This window comes from Dendrobates tinctorius, unplaced genomic scaffold (genome assembly GCF_039654945.1).
Source record: "Dendrobates tinctorius isolate UK_male_01 unplaced genomic scaffold, ASM3965494v1 ptg000258l, whole genome shotgun sequence".
In the NCBI taxonomy this organism is placed as follows: Eukaryota; Metazoa; Chordata; class Amphibia; order Anura; family Dendrobatidae; genus Dendrobates; species Dendrobates tinctorius.
Genome location: NW_027361925.1, coordinates 5,278,629 through 5,301,702, shown reverse-complemented (window position 1 = coordinate 5,301,702; position 23,074 = coordinate 5,278,629). Strand labels below are relative to the sequence as shown.

General features: G+C 44.6%; 1 protein-coding gene across 1 annotated transcript in view; it reads left to right on the top strand.

Annotated features, from left to right (window-relative positions):
* Positions 1 to 10,015: 10,015 nt before the first annotated feature.
* The window catches only part of LOC141069333 (cobalamin binding intrinsic factor-like), a 166,768-nt gene continuing 153,709 nt past the window's right edge, over positions 10,016 to 23,074 (top strand). Inside the window, exons 1-2 of the mRNA XM_073558809.1 lie at positions 10,016 to 10,345; positions 10,431 to 10,619. Coding sequence (XP_073414910.1) covers positions 10,273 to 10,345; positions 10,431 to 10,619 — 262 coding nt within the window. The 5' untranslated portion in view covers positions 10,016 to 10,272. The remainder of the gene's footprint in view (positions 10,346 to 10,430; positions 10,620 to 23,074) is intronic.

Sequence of the window (23,074 nt, the reverse complement as noted above, 5' to 3'; positions counted from 1 at the left end):
GTAGCCGTGGGGGGTTCCTACGATGCCCTAGACCCCTTGATCACAGCCGGAGAAATAGCTAGGCCTAAAGAAAGAAAGGGGAAAACTAAACTGCCTCAGAGCAGACCCCAAAGCAATAGGCAGCCCGCAACATATAATGACGGTGAAGCAAGATGAAAACCTAACACAGGCAGAAAGATAGACTGAGCAAAGACGGGGCCCAATCTAGCTAGATAGAAAAGGACAGGAAGGCTGCTGTCTGCAATCCGTGAAAAACCCTATGAAAATAAGAGCCAACAGACTGACAGTGAAAAAGGCCCTGAAGACGCTAGGCTTCAAAAAAGCTATGTCAGTACTCAGGAATTTTCTGAAGACAGAGCTACAGGCAAAAGGAGATTCAGCTCACCCCAGCAGGGAATGGCAGAATCCAGAAAAGCAAGGAAAACAAAAACAAAACACAAATGCAACAGGCAAGCAGAACAACTTAGCTTAGAGGAGCAGGAATCAGACTGGTGTCCTAGAAGTCCACAGAGAAATCACCCGCAGGACAGAAGGGCGTCGGCAGCCTTATATCCAGTCCATGACTCCACTCAGCCAGTCATCCTCATCAGGTTCAGGTGCCTGATAATCAGGCTCATTACCTTCCTCCACCAGAATAGGGAGTTCACCAGACCTCAGTGACGAAGGGGAAAATGAACTCACAACAGTACCTCCCCCTTGAGGAGGGGTCACCGAACCCTCAACCACGCCACCAGGGCGATCAGGGTGAGCCCGATGAAAGGCACGCACCAATCTTTTGGCATGAATATCAGAGGCAGAGAACCAGGAATTATCCTCCTGACCATAACCCTTCCACTTAACCAAATAATGGAGTCTCCGTCTAGCCACACGGGAATCCAGTATTTTCTCTACCTCATATTCCATGTTACCTTCAACCAATACAGGGTCCGGAGGTGCCACCCCAGGAACAACTGGTTCAACAAACCTCTTCAACAAGGACTTATGGAACACGTTATGGATTTTAAATGTGACAGGAAGAGCCAAACGGAAAGAGACCGGATTAATAATCCCCAAAATCTTGTAAGGTCCAATAAATTTAGGCTTAAACTTAGGAGAAGCCACCTTCATAGCAATATTTTTTGATGATAACCACACCATATCACCAATCTTAAACTGGGGACCAAAGGTCCTATGTCGATTGGAAAACCGCTGGGCCTTTTCCTGGGAGAGAGATAACTTATCCACCACTTGGTCCCAGATCTGGTGCATTCTCTCCACCACAGTGTCAACACCTGGGCAGGCAGAAGGCTCCACCTGCCCTGAAGAAAATTGAGGATGAAACCCAAAGTTACAAAAAAAAGGTGACATCAAAGTGGCAGAACTAGCTCTATTATTTAAAGCAAATTCGGCCAAGGGCAAAAATGAAACCCAATCATCCTGATCAGCGGAAATAAAACATCTCAAATACGACTCCAAGGTCTGGTTTGTTTTCTCTGCCCATTGGTCTGAGGGTGAAAAGCAGAGGAGAAGGACAACTGAATTCCCAGCTTGGAACAGAAAGTCCTCCAAAATCTAGACACAAACTGAACTCCTCTGTCAGATACAATGTTCTCAGGAATCCCGTGTAAGCGAACCACCTGTTGTAAAAACAGGGGCACCAACTCAGAGGAAGATGGCAACTTAGGGAGTGGTACAAGATGAACCATCTTAGAGAACCTATCACAAATCACCCAAATAATAACAGTCATTCTTTGAGAGACCGGCATATCAGAGATGAAATCCATTGAAATATGGGTCCATGGCCTCCTGGGGACAGGCAAAGGCATCAACAACCCACTAGAACGAGAACAAGATTTAGACCGGGAGCAAGTCCCACAGGACTGCACAAAATTCCAGACATCATGAGACAAGGTGGGCCACCAAAAAGAGCGACTCACCTGATCTCTAGTACCAAAAATACCTGGATGACCAGCCAATGCAGAGCAATGAACTTCAGACATCACTCTCTTCTTCCACTGGTCAGGAACATACAACTTTCCACTGGGACAACGCTCAGGTTTGTCCTCCTGGAACTCTTGCAGAGCAAGTCTCAAATCGGGCGAGATGGCAGAAAGTACTACCCCTTCGCCTAAGATGGTAGCAGGCTTGGTCACCACAGGAGAATCAGCAAAGAAACTCCTAGAGAGGGCGTCTGCCTTGACATTCTTAGTTCCAGGAAGAAAAGAGACCACAAAATCAAAACGTGTAAAAAACAAGGCCCACCCAGCTTGTCTAGGGTTCAAGCGTTTAGCCGACTCTAGATAAATCAAATTCTTGTGGTCAGTGAGGGCCACAACTTGATGTTTAGCTCCCTCCAACCAATGTCTCCACTCCTCAAATGCCCATTTCATGGCCAACAGTTCCCGTTTCCCCACATCATAGTTACGTTCAGATGGAGAGAACTTTCGGGAAAAGAAAGCACAGGGATTCATTTTAGCTGTTACAGGATCCTTTTGGGACAAAACAGCTCCTGCACCAATCTCAGAAGCATCCACCTCTACCTGGAACGGGAGTGAGACATCAGGTTGCCGCAAAACCGGGGCAGAGGTAAATCTTCGCTTCAGCTCCTGAAAGGAAGCAACAGCCTCCGGAGACCAATTCAACACATTAGCACCCTTCTTAGTCAGATCAGTCAATGGCTGGGCAATACTATAAAATTTTGCTATAAATTTCCGATAAAAATTAGCAAAACCCAAGAACTTCTGGAGGGCCTTCAAAGAAGTGGGCTGAACCCAATCATAAATGGCCTGTACCTTGGCCGGGTCCATTTCGATAGTTGACGGAGACAAAATAAATCCCAAAAATGAAATCCTCTGTACTCCAAAAAGGCATTTCGATCCTTTGACATACAGGGAATTCTCCCTCAAGATCCGGAACACAGTCCGAATATGTTCCACATGAGAATCCCAATCCTTGGAGAAGATCAAAATATCATCCAGATAGATAATCAAAAATTTAATCGACAAAGTCTCGGAAAATATCGTTCATGAAGCACTGGAAGACAGAAGGGGCATTAGTGAGCCCAAAAGGCATCACCAGGTACTCAAAATGTCCCTCCGGAGTATTAAACGCCGTCTTCCATTCATCCCCCTGCTTAATGCGGATAAGATTATACGCCCCCCTGAGGTCAAGCTTGGTAAACCAGCAAGCACCTCTAACTAGAGAATAGATCCGAAATCAGGGGTAACGGATACTGATATTTAATAGTAATTTTATTGAGGGCACGATAATCAATACAAGGCCTTAAAGAACCATCCTTTTTGGCCACACAAAAAAAAAACGGCACCTAAGGGTGAAGAGGATGGTCTAATATGACCCTTCTCCAACGCCTCCTTAATATAGGACCGCATAGCCTCGTGCTCGGGTACAGATAAATTGAAGAGCCAACCCTTGGGAAATTTACACCCCGGGCTTAGTTCAATTGCACAGTCATAACTCCTATAAGGAGGCAAGGACGCAGACTCATTCTCACTAAATACATCATAAAAGTCCGCCAAATAGTCAGGAACATCATGCGACTGAGGAGAGGTGGAAAAAACGGAGCCTCACTAAAGGTACACCGACAACCCCAACTCACCACAGACACAGATTTCCAATCCAAAACTGGATTATGAATTTGCAACCAGGGAAACCCCAGAACAACGGCATCATGCAGACCATGCAACACCAAAAATCTGCAATTTTCTTGATGGTCTGGGGCGACCCGCATGACCATCTGGGTCCAAAACTGAGGTTTATTTTTAGCCAAAGGAGTAGCATCAATCCCCCTCAAAGGGATAGGCGTCTGCAGAGGTGTCATCGGAAATCCACAGCGTTTAGCAAAATCCAAGTCCATTAGGTTTAGCGCTGCTCCCGAATCCACAAAAGCCTTGGCGGAAAATGTGGACAGGGAGCAGGTCAGAGAAATTGCCAGAAGAAACTTAGGTTGAACACCACCAACAGAAAACGTGTGTGCAAAGCGTTTCTCTCGTTTAGGACAAACAGAAATAATATGCGAGGCATCTCCACAGAAAAAACACAGCTTATTACGCCTTCTGAACTCCTGTCGTTGCGCCTTAGGCAAAACTCTATCACATTGCATAGGTTTAGACGTCTGTTCAACCGGTGGCAACACCTCTCGTGCAATCCTGCGTTCACGTAAACGCCGATCAACCTGAATGGCTAATGACATAGAATCGTCCAGACCAGAGGGAACAGGAAATCCCACCATAGCATCTTTTACGGCTTCTGACAAACCCTTCCGAAAGAGAGCAGCCAAGGCATTATCATTCCAGGTAGTAAGGACCGCCCACTTTCGGAACTTTTGACAGTACAACTCTGCAGAATCTCGACCCTGGTTCAATGCCAACAGGGTCTTTTCAGCCTGATCAATAGCATTAGGTTCGTCATACAACAACCCCAAAGCTTGAAAGAATGCGTTCACATTAGTCAGAATAGGATCATCTGGTTTCAAAGAAAACGCCCAATCCTGGGGATCGCCACGGAGCAAAGAGATGACAATTTTAACCTGCTGCGCGGAGCTCCCTGACGAGTTAGGCTTCAAGGCAAAAAATAATTTACAATTATTTTTGAAACTCAAAAATTTAGATCGATCCCCAAAAAATACATCAGGTGTAGGGATCTTTGGTTCAACAGCATGCGAACGAGCAAGGTAGGCAGAAATTCCCCGCACTTCCGCAGCAAGCTGCTCCACATGATCAGACAATTGCTTTATCTCCATTGAGAGAAAAAAAAAAATTCCCCCTACGGCCTCAGAGATATAGAGGAAAGAATATACGCACACCTTTTTTTTTTTTTTTAAATACAATTCTTTCCTGCTATTGAGTACCCTAGGATCTGCGGTATGGCGGGTGATTCTGTTATGATTGAGTCACCATAGGAGGCAAAAACAGAAATGCTAGCTAAGTCCAGAAAACCAGAGAAGTTGGCAGCTATCGGATTGCAGACCCCTGAACCTATCAACACAACTAGCAGTAGCCATGGGGGGTTCCTACGATGCCCTAGACCCCTCGATCACAGCCGGAGAAATAGCTAGGCCTAAAGAAAGAAAGGGGAAAACTAAACTGCCCCAGAGCAGACCCCAAAGCAATAGGCAGCCCCCAACATATAATGACGGTGAAGCAAGATGAAAACACTAACACAGGCAGAAAGATAGACTGAGCAAAGACGGGGCCCAATCTAGCTAGATAGAAAAGGACAGGAAGGCTGCTGTCCGCAATCCGTGAAAAACCATATGAAAATAAGAGCCAACAGACTGACAGTTAAAAAGGCCCTGAAGACGCTAGGCTTCAAAAAAGCTATGTCATTACTCAGGAATATTCTGAAGACAGAGCTACAGGCAAAAGGAGATTCAGCTCACCCCAGCAGGGAATGGCAGAATCCAGAAAAGCAAGGAAAACAAAAAAAAAACGCAAATGCAACAGGCAAGCAGAAAAACTTAGCTTAGAGGAGCAGGAATCAGACTGGTGTCCTAGTAGTCCACAGAGAAATCACCCGCAGGGCAGAAGGGCGTCGGCAGCCTTATATCCAGTTCCTGACTCCACTCAGCCAGTCATCCTCATCAGGTTCAGGTGCCTGATAATCAGGCTCATTACCTTCCTCCACCAGAATAGGGAGTTCACCAGACCTCAGTGACGAAGGGGAAAATGAACTCACAACAGGGTCGTATGTGGAGTGAAAGAGTGAGTGGACGTGAGTGGAGATGGTGAAAGGTGAGAGGAGTGTGTGTGTTGAGGAGGAGTGGTGTGTTGAGGGTTAACATGGAAAGAGGTGTGCGGTCACATCACCGGTTACAACTGGACGGAAGTTGTTACAACCGGAAGCTGCTTAGGGCATTTATTATTATAGATAGAGAAATGCTGGTGATTTAGGGGGCATAAAAAACCTGTTAGATTCCCTTTAAATCCACTGTTAAAGCAGTCATTTTTCAGCTGATTTGTCGAATTGCTACATGTCAGATTCCCAATAATTTCACATTGATGAACTATCCAGTCATTAAATGGGTTTCTCCATGAACAAACGTCATTTTATAAGCGGATCTTGGAATAATAATTTCCAAAATTAGATGTGTTAATCATTTTTCCTGTGCTAAACACCCACAGTTAGTGGAATCAGAAGTAGGTGATAAATATTGTTAAACCATAACTTTTACTCAATCATTGTAAAAACCACATCAATTAATACAGCTCAAAGTAAAAATATACAGAAAAGACAACACTTATCTCCAACCAGGATCCCAGTCCCATGAAAAATAGAGCAATTGAAGTTTCCTAGGGTCAGATAAATGACCGATAGAAAGAAGGGGATCAGGGATGATCCAGATGTAATGGCCTGCACTAGGATCAAATTCAGGAGGTCAGACCTGGAGTTGCATCTGAGCCACCAGTAGATCCCAGTCGCTTATCAATCTGTCTCAATTGTCCAATAGAGTTATAATTGGACAGTGAGAGATTGATCAGACTGGTAGAGCAAATACTAGTGTTGATTCGCTGAGTCAGCTTGTTTAGCTTAGAAGAAAAATGTCTCAAAGGAGATCTGATTTATATGTGCCCCAACGCGTTTATTCCATTTGGAGACTTCATGGGACCAAAGCACATAATATATTGGAAGTATAAGGAACCTAGTACCACGAATAAGAGCCACTGCTGTCTAATACTGTCACTTCAGCAAAGCCAACATACACCTTGGACTTTTTGAAAAACAACTGCGGAATGGCATGGCCCGTCACCAACCTGCCTTTGATGCAAAGTCTAATGGGTAAGGACTTTCTTTTTTATTCTCTATTTACCTTATCTCACCACTGTATGGATTGTTACGATTATAAGGATGTTGGAAGCCAACATGGACAACATCAATAATACATGTAAAATGAATGACTGAGCTCACAGTTTGATCTACAAACTCTGTATACCTTTAGGGCCCCGTCACACATAGTGACTCACCAGTGATCCGGACAACGATATGAACTTGTCAGGATCGCTGGTGTGTCACGACACGCGGGTAACAAGCGACATCGCTTAGTTACCCGCAGTGTACGTTAAGATACCAGCATGCTCCCTGCACCAGCGCGCTGGTATCTAACGTACACATCGGCTTTACAAGCGTCACGCGGCACTTAGAAACCCGATGTTTACCTTGGTTAGGCTGGTTTCACATTTGCGCTTTTGTGCGCAGCGCATCGTGCGCACCCGTGCTCATGCGCACTGCGCACCTATGTTTAACATGACGTGCGCATGGTCTTGCGCACACTTGCGTTTTCGTGCGCATGCGTTTTTTTGTCTTTTGCGCCAGGCGCGCCAGACGCAACATGTTGCATTTTTTGGTGCGCCCTGTCTCTGCAAAAAAACGCATGCGCACGCTTGCGCACGGAATGCGCAAAAACAACACATTGAAGCCTATGGGAACGCATGCGTGCGCATGGTCTTGCGCACGGTTGCGTTTTTTTGCGCATGCGTTTTTGAGTGAAACAAGTCTAGAATGTTCTCTAGACAATGAAAAAAATGTCACACCTAAAAACGCATGTGCATAAAAAAAGCAAACGCATGCAAAAACGCATGTAAAATGCAAGCAACGCTGCGCTTTTTTGACGCATCAGCGTGCGCATGACGTTAAAAAAACGCGCGTTTGTTTTGCGTTTTTCTTTGCGTTTTTTATGCGCATGATGCGCTGCGCAAAAAAACGCTAATGTGAAACTAGCCTTACCAGCTCGCTGATCGCTGGTCTCCTGCCTGCCACACGCAGCGATGCGTGCTGGCCAGCGGGAGACCAACGATCAGAAAAATGTCCAGGCCATTCCAGCATGATCAGCGATACCCGGCAGGGGGGCCAGTCACTGATAAGTGTCACACACAGCGATCTCGCTGGTGAGATCGCTGTTGTGTCACAAAACTTGTGACTCTGCAGCGATCTCGCTAGCGAGATCGCTGTGTGTGATGGGGGCTTTAAAGGTCATCAAAGAGAGAGACTATTTGCTGTGGGGGGGTCATAAAACTTCTGAAGCATGTGTCCTGTGGTGTGGTGACTTTTTGCTCTTTTGAGTAAAGAGAGCACTAACTTGCAAGATAGACATCTTGTCTGGCCTCTAGGAAGATGCATAATCCCTGTGGTGTTTGGATTACAAACCATTGTTCTTGATGGACAGCTTGCCTCCAGCTTAAATGGAATTTGAACCTATCATCAGGCTTTAATAACACAAGGACCTTTTGACTACAGTCATGGCTGAAAGTGTTGGCATCCTTGAAATTGTTACAAAAAATGAACTTTCTCCCAGAAAATTATTGCAGTTACACATGTTTTCTTATACACATGTTTATTGTATTTGTGAGTATTGGAACAACACAAAAACAAAAAGAGGAAAAAAAAGGCAAATTGGGCATAATTTCACACAAACCCCCAATAATTTTCAGGACATAATTTTTGGCACCTTTCTGAAATTGTGTGATGCTCATTCAGTAGCATGAGGACTTGAGAACCAAAATTGTTGAACAATACCAACAATATGAAGGTTACAAGTCCATCTCCAGAGATCTTGATATACATTTGCACAACAAATTAAGAAGTTTACCACACATGGCACTGTAGCTAATCTCCCTGGACGTGAATGGTAGAGAAAAATTAATGAGTTTGCAACGTAGGATAGTCCGGATGGTGGATAAGAAACCCCAAACAAGTTCCAAAGAAATTCAAGCTGTCCTGCAGGCTCAGGGTGCATCACGGTCAGTGCAAACTATCATTCGACATTTGAATGAAATGAAATGCTATGGAAGGTGAACCAGTAGGACCCCACTACTGACTCAGAGACATAAAAAGCTAGACTGCCATGTCCCAAAATGTGATTAAGCCAAAATCCTTCTTGGAAAGAGGCTTGTGGACAAATGAGACCAAGATAGAGCATTTTGGTAAAGCATATAATTCTACTGTTTACCAAAAATGTAATGATGCCTACAAAAAAGAATACAGTACCTACAGTTTTAAATATTCTGGAGATTCAAAGATGTTTTGAGGTTGTTTTGCTACCTCTGGCAGTGGGTGCCTTGACGGTGTGCAAGGCATCATGAAATCTGAAGATTACCAAAATGCAAATTGTCTCTTTAGAGAGGAAGAGTATTAGAACTTTAATGCCACCTATTCGAAGTAGCAATCCTAAAAGTCAATGTCGACCCTTTAACGATCCTTGTTACATGACTTAGGATAAAAAACCAAAGTCATTGCTAGCAACTTACATATGGACTGAGGCTCCTCGCTGCAGGCACAATGTAATAAAGTCATTGCATCTTCAGATGGTGGTTTGATCTATGTTTCACAATTGTATTCAACTTTATCTCTATCCTGAAGATTTTGTTTATTTATTTTACTCATTTATATAGCACCATTAATTCCACAGCACTTTACAGACATTAATGGCACTGTCCCTCGATGGGGTTCACAATCTAAATTCCCTATCAGTATGTCTTTGGTATGTGGGAGGAAACCGGAGTACCCAGAGGAATTGATGTCCTTGGTGGGATCTGAACCCAGGACCCCAGCGCTGCAAGGCTGCACTGCTAACCACTGAGCCACCATGTCGCCCAAAGATGCAGATGAAATGAAGATATGTGAGTGAAAGGGGGGCAGTCCCCCAAATCGCTGTCCTCGTGGCAATTGAGTGGTGTTCCGCTAATAGCGAAATGCCATTGCCACTCATTTTTGATCTAGGAATGTTTAGCATGGTACTGCAATAGGACATTTCAATAGGTGTCCTACTGCAGTACCATAAATGAATTCAGTGAGCTCATTAGAACTTCCCATTCTTTCACAAATGTTTGGATAGGCAGACTGCATGGCTAGGGGCTGGATCATACATACCTGTTGTTATTTAAGGATTAAGAGGTGTGACTCAATACTTTTATCCATATAGTATAATTCACTAGTGTGACTTGGAATAATGAGGCTTTGGTTGATTTCCATAAAGGAGAGAACGTGCTCATCGTGGGTGGAGATATTCACTTTGAATTGCTTTTATTAGGTTAGATGAATGTCCGACATGTAATGTTTTCCTGCGTTACCTTTTCGTGGCATAATTGCACAACTCGCTGGCGCCAGGAGGAGCATAGCTGTGCTAAACACAGTGTAAATCCCATGATATATTGATATGTAACTGCAGCCAATGTGCTGTGCCAAATGAAGAGATTGAATGTAAACACTCAACCCATGAATGATTGCCAAATCCTGCTTATATAAAGAGGAGGAAGAAACAATGTGTCATTCTGTATCACTATGAAGCAAGTCATCATCTTGTGTGCTGGGCTTATCAGCCTCATCCATTCCTGCTGGGCTAATGGTGTCTGCCGTAAGTATAACAAAATAAGGAGCATGGTGGACAATCACTGACCACATTACAGGATCATCTAACAGGTCTTCTGATCTTTCCATAGATGTCTCTGATGAACAGAAGTCTTCTGTCACCAGCTTGTCTGTCACCATGGCCAGAAGTGTGGGGCCATGTGTAATTCCTGACCCCAGTGTTCTTTTGGCACTGAGGTTAGGAAAACTCAAAGACGTCTTTGCTCAAGAACTGCTGGTAAACCTTCTAAAGGAAGATGCTGCTCAGAGGATTAATAACAGTGAGTACATTTCTAATGGCTCAACACCCAAAAATGAATGTTTGAGATATACCGTAAGCTTGAATGGAAGGAATGTGTTTTAAAGAAATTATTATATAAAGAAATTAAAGTGGTTACTTAAATTTGGCATTACGTAATAAAAATAGCACACTACATAGTGTCAAGTACTTTCAAATATGGTTATATTTTCACACCTCTATGCCCCTAATGAAAAATAAATAGAATGATGGAAGGGTCTTAAAAAATGTAGGTTTATCAATAAAATTGAATTTTAGTAATTTGTATATCCATAATTACTAGTCAGTGAATTAAATTTATTTAGTCTGTAATTCTTACCAAAATAGAAGGCACACAAATTTAATGATAAATTAAAATAATACAAATGAATAATACAATGAAATAAATGTTTTTTAATTACATTTCAACTTTATTGCAAATTTTCACGTAATGTTCAAAAAATAAGTTTGTGTAATAGCATTTGATTTTAGTTTCTGTTATTTTTTTTATACCTATATATTGTATTTACATATGCTACACTTATTTTATGAGATATATTGCTATATTTGTGTGTATTATATCCTTTTTATAAGAGCACCTGCACAGAGAGTGCTGAAAATAAAAGTGTAAGGAAATCACACATCCATATGGATGCCTATTGTAGATCGTGTTACCCTAGAAGTGCAACGTGTACTACTGCAGGCTGTACTGGAGCTACAATTTCAATATTCTTCCTTCTGTTGTGGAAGCATATTAAAGGCAGTGTCCACTAGTAGAATATTGATGAACAAATCTCAGGATAGGCCATCAATATCAAATTGTTGGGGGCCCAACATATGGCACCTCCACTAATCAGCTAAGTACAGCAGATCAGCCCCCTACCAGTTCATAACAGTGTATACGTCATACACTGCTTACATCCCCCAAGGGCTGGAGGTGATAACAGCTGATTGGTGGAGGTGGTGGGTGTCGGACCCTTTCTGATATTTATGACCTGTCATACTGACAAGTCATTAATATCACAGCTGGGGACAACCCCAATACAGTAAAGACACAGGTCTGAAATTACAGAGCTCTGGGTGTGGACTAAGCTGCCTTTACCGTGGGGCATCACATGCAGCTGACACATTCACTTTAAGGTAATCCAGTTCGTCATAATTATCCCGTAAAGTATTAGGAAGTGTAGAAAGAATGTAGAAATTCTTTAGGGCTGTACATAATTGCGAAAGGCAAGAGTATGTGGTAGGATTACACATGGGCAGATAAATGCTTTGAAATACCTTTAACTCTTTCCTTGTTCATTCATATTTCACAGAGTTAAACTTATTTTTATTATTTCCCATTTTGTTTTTCTTTAATATTTGATTTGGGGAGGGCTGTGATCAGATTCTGACCCTTTTACTCCTAAACTGCCATCCAAAAATATTTTTATTGTGGAAAACAAAGAGAGCTTCAACTCTATAATGACGGCTGATAGATTTTTTTCGTGTATGAACTATAACAGACGTGTAACTGATTGTTGTGTGAAGAATAAGCATCTGGTAATCCGAACAGCTTTTCCTTTGTTTAAATACAAAAGTTAACAATTAGGAAAGGAGGGAAGGGCACTATGGAAGAGACTGTAAATTGCTTTGCAAATGGATTTCAGTTAGTGATTAAACTACTCAGACAAACCGTTTTCAATCACTATATTTGCCTCATATAAAATAACTAGATGGTGGCCCGATTCTAACGCATCGGGTATTCTAGGATACGTACAGGCCTGTGCCTGTGTAATGAGTGACCCAGCAGTGATGCCTTTAACGGCTGTAATGTGCCTGTACAATAAGCGATGCAGCCATGTTGCCTCAACAACTAAGCAACTATCAGCGAGGCGGAATGTCCATTACAGACAGACAGACAGAATTAGACAATTATATAGTAGATGCCAATACTTACCTGCGATGTGGGCACCGTTCAGCACTAGCACTCCTGGGGCTTACGTGACATGTCACGCAAGTCTTGTGGCCAAGCAGAAGCCACTTTAAGTCAGAGCTTCGGCTGCTCTTTCACTTCCTACGGATGTCTGTTTTGTCCAAAGGAGGGGACAGTGAAGCTGATTGTTATGTCATGTGAACCCCAGAAGAACTAGTGCACCTGCATTGGAGGTGAGAATATGTGTTATTATTTTATAAGGGGCGAACAAGGGGTCATCTGAGTAGTGGACAGCCCCTTTTGATTAAAATAGCAGAATCACATTGTAAACATAATCTAAAAAAATCAAGACTCTATCTAAGACAGATCTCACACATCCAACATTCATGGTTTGAGTAAGGAAAGTGATGTCTGGACCAGCCATGGGGCTCCTGATCCAAACTCAAGAGCTTCATATATGCTTATGAGGCTGTTGCATTTTGGGTAGGAGAGAAGAGACCAGTGGTCAGTCTGGACCTTGCTCTCTAAGCTCAGACCATAACAGTTGGATGTATGAAACTGGATGTGTGAAAAATCAGATTGTCCCATATAATTGTCCCAGTGTCTTAGTACCATTCATTTTTTACATAAAATCATTTTATTTACCTTGTCGTTTACCATAGGTTATATACAAAACATTTACTTGATGTTTTAATTTATATGGCTTTTTAGCCTTTTTGTTAATTGACATGTGGAGTGTGTTATTGATTACTATAGCTAACCACCAGAGGATATACATCCAAAAACATGAAGGTGAGAAGCTTCAACATGGGAACACAAAGGAAAGGACGTGAGAAACTTATACCTTAGAGGACATAAGATCCTACTTAAGGCATCCTAACAGGCGTCTTAACCAAATTAACTGTTAAACTTTCTTATGAGTTAAGGCCCCGTTACACATAACGATGTCCCAGCGATCCCACCAACAATCCGACATGGATGGGATCGCTGGGACATCGTTAGGCTGATCGCTGGTGAGCTGTCACATAGACGGCCCCTCCAGTGATCAGGACCAGCGAGCAAGCTGGTTTCCAAGGTAAACAGCGGGTATCTAAGAGCCGCATGGCTCTTAGATACCCGATGTTTACATTGGAAATCAGCGTCCAGGGTCGCTGATCGCTAGTCTCGCTGTCACATGCAGCGATGCGCTCTGGCCAGCGGGAGACCAGCGATCAAAAAATGGCCCAGGACGATAGAGCGCGATCAGCGATACCCGGCAGGGGGGCCGGTCGCTGATCCCCGTCACACACAGCGATCTCGCTGGCGAGATCGCTGTGGCGTCACAAAATCAGTGATCTCGCTAGCGAGATCGCTGTGTGTGACGGGGCCTTTAATCGTACAGCAATGCTACCATATCTGTAGGTGCATATGGATCCCAAGGTTTTGCTTTCACTAGATCATGAACTATAGCTTAGTGTCAGAGGAGGGACACTATTGAGAATAGACTATACTAAGGAAATCATGTCCTTTTGCTTTTGATACTACACTCGTAATAGAAGTGGAAACCTGGAGCCATCAGCAGTCTCAGAGAATGTAAAATTTCAGTCTAAATTTTCACGCCCACCATCTGAATCTTCTTGCTATTTACAAACGATTGTTGCTGTAATAATATAGTGTAAGGACCCCGTCACACATAGCTACTCACCAGCGATCCCGACAACGATATGAACTTGTCAGGATCTCTGGTGTGTCGCTACATGATCGCTGGTGAGCTGCCAAACAGGCAGATCTCAGCAGCGATCAGGACAACAACACGCGGGTAACAAGCGACGCACGTCGCTTAGTTACCCGCAGTGTATGTTAAGATACCAGCGTGCTGGTGCAGGGAGCTGGTAACCAAGGTAAACATCGGGTTTCTAAGCGCCGCGCAGCAATGTGTCCTGGCCAGCGGGAGACCAACGATCAAAAAAATGTCCAGGCCATTCGAGCACAATCAGCGATACCCGGCAGGGGGGCCGGTCACTGATAAGTGTCACAAACAGCAATCTCGCTGGTGAGATCGCTGTTGCGTCACAAAACTTGTGACTCAGCAGCGATCTCGCTAGCGAGATCGCTGTGTGTGACGGGGGCTTAAGGCAGCAGCTTGTACGACAGGGCAGTAATGAGGCAGTGACCTAGGTTAGACCAACTTAAAATTCTTTATTTTGACAACTTACAAAAATAACTCAAACGTTATCCTTCAGTTCGCAGTCTGCATAAAAATTGATTGCTGTGGGTGACAGTGTGAGCGGCAGTCAGGGCCATAGTCATGGCCCGCATAGGTGTCTGCTCTAGCGCACCCTGGTTACCAACATCACATACATAAAGTCTCACTGTCTCACATACCTGATTCTCAGAGGCCTCCTTTAGACCCAGAGACACTTCTTCCTTTGATCTGGCACACAGAGACAGAGTCCAGTTCCAACTTTAAACATAGAATTTTACTGGTTTTCAATCGCAGCATGTCCACATCAGTTACAGCATTAACACAGAGTTCTGCACAGACCATATCCGTCACTTTCCCTGTGCTCTTCCCTATGTCCTTCAGTTCGTACCCTGGTCATACCGTCTTGACCGGTACCGCAGCATCCTCCCTGTTCAGCTTCACTACATTCAGGAGTTCCCTTGTCCGCTTCACCCCAGACATGAGGGCATCTGCCCATGTAGTAAGCTGCCACATATTGGAGCGACCTGCGTTTCTGTTCTGTTGTGACTTCTACTACAGCTTCTGTTTCCACTGTTGCTGCCACTGCTGCTGTCACTGCTGCCCTACTGGCCCTGGACACCTGGGCTTCTCATTTTAACGTTATGGGGTCACTGTGCAATCCCAGGCTCTATAGCCCGACCGGACTCTATGGGCTCCCTGGCGCTTCTGACTATCTTCAGAAAATGCTCCTGGCTTACCCACAGTGGCCCCTCCTATGTTAACTATTTACAATACTAAGGTGCCAAGTGCCCCACTCTTGACACCGTGATAAAAACACTACAGTAGAAATGCTAGTCTAAAGGGGTTAGATTCCTTGTAGGAATGCTTGGACCTGACACCCATATTGTGGTGGTGCACAATCTTGCTGGCAAAACTCAGGGAACGTGCCATCTTCAGTGTTTCTTCACAGCATTAAGGTCCAATTCACACACAAGTGAATATAATCTTAGTGTTCACTTCATACAAGTGCATATAATGTTAATGCATAGTATTAGTGTCCATTTCACCGTACTACATATTACATGGCATTTTCCCATTTACTGTCACTAAACACGCTGGACTTCCCTTTGTTCAGTGTCCGTGGGAGACTGCAGTGTCGTGTTAAAGTCCCTTTACTCACACTCACAGCTGTACACAGTCCATGATATACTCCTGTTTGCAATTGTTACACACGCCAGTCCTCCTCTGACTAGTTATTGTGGACGACAGCAACAATCCTCCGGATCACCGCCGGGAACCATATTCTCCTGTTTGCAATCGTTACACACGCCAGTACTCCTCTGACCAGTTTCCGTGGACTACAGCATCGATCCTCCGGATCACCGCAGGGAAACATATTCTCCTGTTTGCAATTGTTACACATGACAGTCTTCCTCTGACCAGTTATTATGGACTACAGTACCGATCCTCCGGATCACCGCAGGGAACCATATTCTACTGTTAATAATCTTTACACATGCCAGTCCCCCTCTGACCAGTTACAGTGGACAATAGAACCTCTGCGTACACTGTGGGTGCAAGGTCTCTTGGCTCCACTCTGTCCTGCATCTCCTCATACAGACAAAGCTCTGCAGAACCTCTGCTCTGCACTCTCACTTGCCAAACTGAATTGGCCCTGACACACCCATACCCTTTCCTGCAGGGCTTTTAACAAAGGAACCTGTGGCCTTCCGTCACATAGAAAACCTGAGCCTGGAATGAAATGGACTGCATGACTATCATCCTGCAGTCTGTTACACAACACAACGTCCCAGAGCAATTTTTCCTACATCTGCCTTGGACACTAGCATGTCCAATACTAACACTTACTTTTATTATTTCTAGTCTGTATTGCAGCCATAGCTATGCCTGTGACTACCATGCACTCTTATTGCCTTCATACACCTCCGTGCACATCCTGGGGACAACACACAGTGACCCCTACCTGTGACACCGGTCACTGCATAACTATTGCAATCACAGCTACACCTGCAACTGCAATGCGCCCCCATGGCCTCAATACGCCTCCGTGCGCAACCTGGGGAGAACAAACAGCGACCCCTACCTGTGACACCGGTCACTGCCTCACAACATGCTGTGTTGTACTCTGCACTTTTTTGGGGGTTTGAAAATCATGAGGAGAGCATCAAATAGGGGATGTGGCTGTGGTGTTGCTGGTGGTGGTGTAGCTGCTGCAGGGAGAGAGAGAGAGAGGACATAGTAGATCTGTGCCTGCAAACAGGGCTGTGGAATCAGTCATGGAGTGGGAGTTGGTGTACATTTTGGTGTAGCCAGAGTATAAACTAGACCCAGTCTGACTCCTAAACCATCTAATAAATCAGGTACAGTAGTACAATGCAGTATGTGCTGTAATTTTTTAATAAGAATTTGAGAAACTTATGAAGTGTACTATAAATCTGTTATATTCCTGATGTAATGATGTAGTCTTTTAGTTGAGATGAATTGTTGTCGTGTAGTCGTCAGTCAGGGAAATTGAGTAGTTGTAGGTTTGGCTTACCGACTCCACAGCCCTGCCTACTATGTGCCCAAATGTAACCCCTTCCTCTGGCGCACGCAGGCATCAGAATGTTCTGCATAATTTCATAGGCACGAGTCCCTCTGGATGAATAATGAGGCCAGAACAAGTAGAGGTGGTTTTAGATTGGTTGGCTGAGAATGCCTTCAGTTCCATTGCTTGGTCTTCTACATGGTCACCTACTGAAAGCGCAGACTTTGTGTAAGAAGATGAGTCGAGACAGAGTCAGCGGTTTCCTTTGCGCTTTGGGACCGGAACGATTGAGACTGTCACCACTGTTGCCGGGGGGACGGTTCTTCTGGGAGGGGAGGACTTTTGCACTGGACAGCAGGGGGCATAGGGGAGATAAAAGGGTCTGAGCGTGGGAATGAGGGAGATTGGATGGGAAGGCGACAGGAGAACAAGGAGAATGTTGACTCCCTCCCCACTGCCCACATCATCCATCCCCCAGCGTTCTGACTTGCAAACTGACTGTGCCCTTACTGAGCTGTCCTCGGACCTTTCCTTGCTTGACGGCTCCTTCCCACTCTCGGTGAGAGACAATCGGACTTGCTCCGTTCCTAGTGACCACTTCAGAGGTTCGCACACTGCCACGGCCTGTGAGCGTGCATGCGGTTTGTGTTCAGCGCCATTCCAGAGGAATCCACAAAAGAGACTGTTTCTACGTTCCAGCGCACTCAAGCCAAGCGGGACTGGATACATCGGCACAGTCAGGAGATGGTGCTTTTCGTTCCTCCGTAACAGAGCCAGAGACATTGTCCATGATTTACGACGCTGGCGGGAGATATTCCTGTCTCTCCCCAACAAGCGATAAGTTATCTTTTTCGTACACCTTCTTCTCAAATACTGTGTTTGTGTTCAAATCCTGTTGTTGCCGTTTCTGATCTCGTCTCCCTGTGTGGAGTATTCCTTGTATGATAATAACCTGTTCTAGTAAATCCTGTTAATCCCTTCTCTGCCTCCGGCTCTTCACTGCGTCCAACGAATCTTACTTCCAGTACCTCTTACATTTGCACCTGCGCCCCATCGGTATATGTCTTCCATCTCACCCCCTTGCAAATCAGGCAAGCAGTCCGAGCCTCAAGTTATGCAGCAGTTCTGCTTTTTGATGACACTGCTGGCTGTGGTTTTGTGGGACATCTACCTGGACCTGGCCAATAATTGAAAGAAATTGAATTCACTGATGCCCAACCACTTGTTCTGTTGGGGCATGAGTACGTGGGAGGGTAGTGCAAACAGTCAGTGGGCCACCGCAGCACATCTCTGATGATGATGAAACACAGGTGCCAACTGCTGCAGCTTTCTGCTGTTCCTCATCTGGCAAAGAGGGCAAGGTTGAAGACTAGGTGGAACATCATGTGGAGGATTATTATTAGTAGTAAATTGTTTTTTAGTGCACCATTGATTCCATGGTGCTGAACATGAAGAGAAGTTACATACAAAATCCAAATAAAAATTACAATGAGCAAACTAATAGTGACAGACAGGTACAGAGGGAAGAGGACCCTATTGTTGCAGCCTTACAATCTACAGGATATTGGGGAGGGAGACAGTAGATTTGGAGGCTGCAGCAAGCAGCTTCGGTGTTGGTGAAGAGGCAGCTCTGATGTTTATGAGGTGGCAGCGTAGTTATTGCAGGCAGTAAGCTGTTCTGAAGACATGGGTTTTCAAGATTCGTTTTGAAATTTCAGAATGTAGGGGATAATCAGATGTGTTGGGCCTCAGTATTCTACAGGATGGGGAATACGTGCGAGAAATCTTTCAGGAGATTGTGGAGGAGAGAAGGAGATCTTGGGAGGATCAGAGGTTATGTGGTGGGAGATATTGTGAAAGTATTTCAGAGATATATTTGGGAGAAAGATGGCTTTGTAGGTCATTGTTAGTAGTGTGAAGTGAATATGTTGTGGAACTGGGAGATAATGAAGGGATTAGCAGAAGGGAGAAGTGGAGGAGTAGCAAGGACAGAAGTAGATTGGTAAGGCAAAAGAGTTAAGGACAGACTGGAGAAGTGTGATGATGCGATGGGTGATGATAAGATTTTAATTCCCACATGGAGTCAAGGCCTTCTGAGTGATGTTGGCAGTTCGGAGGGAGAGGTAGTGGTCATGCTTCCTCAGCTGCACAGCAAAAGAAGGATCAGGGTGCAAATGCACTGAGGCCATCCTCTAGAAACTAATTTGGCTGCTACTGTGCACCTTGACCAGCTCCTAGCCATTAAGTCAGCTGTCTCTGTCCATGTTGCTTCCTACTCCACTTCCTCCACTGCCTCCTCATCTTGTCAGAAAGAGCGGGCCATCTATGCACGCTTTTGGTGTTCTCACCCTGCTGCTTGCATGTCTTCCTTGCAGTTTCACATCTTTCTTCCCACTCACCGCATCATATGTCACGTACCCACAAGCTTGAACTCCACCTTGCACATGCTGGAGAGATTGTGCATGCATTAGCAGGTGATACTGGAGTTTGAGATGCAGAATGCATGAGTGAGTCACTCTGTGGAACACCACTTCATGATTAATGAGTGGCCTTCCATGCTGAACGTGTGTGCTGTGTGGCACTGCTTTGAGTACTCCACCAACATTGCCAGCGCTAATGATGCCATCATCCTTAGCGTTACTATCCCACTTCTATGCCTTCTAGAAAAACAAAACTTCAGGCAATGATGTGTGAGGTAGTGCCACAGGTGGAAGAGGAGGAGGAACAGAGACCATTCACAACATTATCAAGTTAAGTGTCCACAAGTGTTTTAGGATGGGTTCCTGTACCAACTGCGGCAAGGTACACAAATGTTCACTCAGGGGACAGTTTTGGAGGACGAGGAAGAGAAGGAGGATGTGGAAGTCGCCAATGCAGCTGGGACGAAATTGTTAGCATGGCCGAAATGTGTAAAACCTTACTTAGCACATCACAACATCCACCACCACCGTCTGACATGGTCTGTATTAGCAGCAGACAGCATTTAGGTTATGCCTGTGTAGCAACTCACTCTGGATTAATAGGTTGGACACTAAAAAAACCCAACTGACCCTGCTCGTTCCTCTACAGACTAAATATCCTGACATTGCAGTCCTTAGTGGTGCATGTGGGTACAGAGATAGTCCTAACCAAAGAACTATTAGATGGCAACGTAGACCTAAATTATCTAAACGTCCATCGACTAGCTTCACGTTTCTCCTAAAGAACCCGAGGGCACAGCAGAATGTGAACTAATACAAGAGTGTTGTGAGTTCATTTTCCCCTTCACTACTGAGGCCCGAGGAACTCCCTCTTCTGGTAAAGAAAGGTAGTGAGCCTGATTATCAAACACCTGAGCCTAATGATGATGACTGGCTGAGTGGAGTTACTGACTGGATATAAGGCTGCCAATGCCCTTCTGCCCTGCGGGTGATTTCTCTGTGGGATCCTTGGAGACCAGTCTGAATTCCTGCTCTTCTAAAGCTAAGTTTTCTGCTCGGCTTTTTGCATTTGTGCTTTGACTTTGTTTTGCTTTGTTTTTCTGGATTTCTGCCATTCCCTGCTGGGGTGAGCTGAATTCCTTTAGATCTGTCTTCTGAAAATACCTGAGTGCTGATTTAGTTATTGAAGCCTAGCTGCTTCAGGGTCTTTTTCCATATCAGCTTGTTGGCTTATGTTTTTGATAGGGTTTTGGCAGATTGCAGACAGCAACCTTCCTTTCCTGTTCTGTTTAGTTAGCTTGGGCCCCATCGTTTGCTCAGCCTATCTTTCTATCTGTGTGAGTGTTTTTTCATCTTGCTTCACCGTCATTATATGTTGGGGGCTGTCTTTTACTTTGGGGTCTGCTCTGGGGCAGTTTAGATTTCCTTTTCTGTCTTTAGGCTATTTAGCTCTCCGGCTGTGATCGAGGGGTCTAGGGCACCGTAGGAACCCCCCACGGCTACTGCTAGTTGTGTTGATAGGTACAGGGGTCTGCAATCTGATAGTTGCCAACTTCTCTGGTTTTCTGGACGTAGCTTCTATTTTTGTGTCTGCCTCCTACGGTGACTCAATTATAACAGAATCACCGCCATACCGCAGATCCTAGGGTTCTCAATAGCAGGAAAGAATTGTAAAAAAAAAAAAAAAAAAAAAGGGTATATTTTTTCCTCTATATCTCTGAGGCCGTAGGGGGAATTTTTTTTTCTCAATGGAGATAAAGCAATTGTCTGATCGTGTGGAGCAGCTCGCTGCGGAAGTGCGGGGAATTTCCGCCTACCTTGCTCATTCACATGCTGCTGAACCAAAGATTCCTACACCTGATGTATTTTTTGGGGATCGGTCTAAATTTTTGAATTTCAAAAATAATTGTAAATTATTTTTTGCCTTGAAGCCTAACTCGTCAGGGAGCTCCGCGCAGCAGGTTAAAATTGTCATCTCTTTGCTGCGTGGCAATCCCCAGGATTGGGCGTTTTCTTTGAAACCAGATGATCCTATTCTGACTAATGTGAACGCATTTTTTCAAGCCTTTCGGTTGTTGTATGATGAACCTAATGCAATTGATCAGGCTGAAAAGACCCTGCTGGCATTGAACCAGGGTCGAGATTCTGCAGAATTGTACTGTCAAAAATTCCGAAAATGGGCAGTACTTACTACCTGGAATGATAATGCCTTGGCTGCTCACTTTCGGAAGGGGTTGTCAGAAGCCGTAAAAGATACTATGGTGGGATTTCCTGTTCCCTCTGGTCTTGACGATTCTATGTCATTAGCTATTCAGGTTGATCGGCGTTTGCGTGAACGCAAAACTGCACGAGAGGTGTTGCCACCTGTTGAACTAATGTCTGAACCTATGCAATGTGATAGAGTTTTGTCCAGAGAGCAGCGTCAGGAGTTCAGAAGGCGTAATAAGTTGTGTTTTTTCTGTGGAGACGCCTCGCATATTATTTCTGTCTGTCCTAAACGAGAGAAACGCTTTGCACACACGTTTTCTGTTGGTGGTGTTCAACCTAAGTTTCTTCTGGCTATTACTCTGATCTGCTCCCTGTCCACATTTTCCGCCAAGGCTTTTGTGGATTCGGGAGCAGCCCTAAACCTAATGGACTTGGATTTTGCTAAACGTTGTGGATTTCCTATGACACCTCTGCAAACGCCTATCCCTTTGAGGGGGATTGATGCTACTCCTTTGGCTAAAAATAAACCTCAGTTTTGGACCCAGGTGGTAATGCGGGTCGCCCCAGACCATCAAGAAAATTGCAGATTTTTGGTGTTGCATAATCTGCATGATACTATTGTTCTGGGGTTTCCCTGGTTACAAATTCATAATCCAGTTTTGGATTGGAAATCTGTGTCTGTGGTGAGTTGGGGTTGTCGGTGTGCCTTTAGTGAGGCTCCGGTGTTTTCCACCTCTCCTCAGTCGCATGATGTTCCTGATTATTTGGTGGACTTTTATGATGTATTTAGTGAGATTGAGTCTGCGTCTCTGCCTCCTCATTGGAGTTATGACTGTGTTATTGAACTGAGCCCGGGGTGTAAATTTCCCAAGGGTCGGCTCTTCAATTTATCTGTACCCGAGCACGAGGCTATGCGATCCTATATTGAGGAGGCGTTGGAGAAGGGTCATATTAGACCATCCTCGTCACCCTTAGGTGCCGGTTTTTTTTTTGTAGCCAAAAAGGATGGATCATTAAGACCTTGTATTGATTATCGTGCCCTCAACAAAATTACTGTTAAATATCAGTATCCATTACCCCTGATTTCTGATCTATTCTCCAGAGTTAAAGGTGCTTGCTGGTTTACCAAGCTTGACCTCAGGGGGGCGTATAATCTTATTCGCATTAAGCATGGGGATGAATGGAAGACAGCGTTTAATACTCC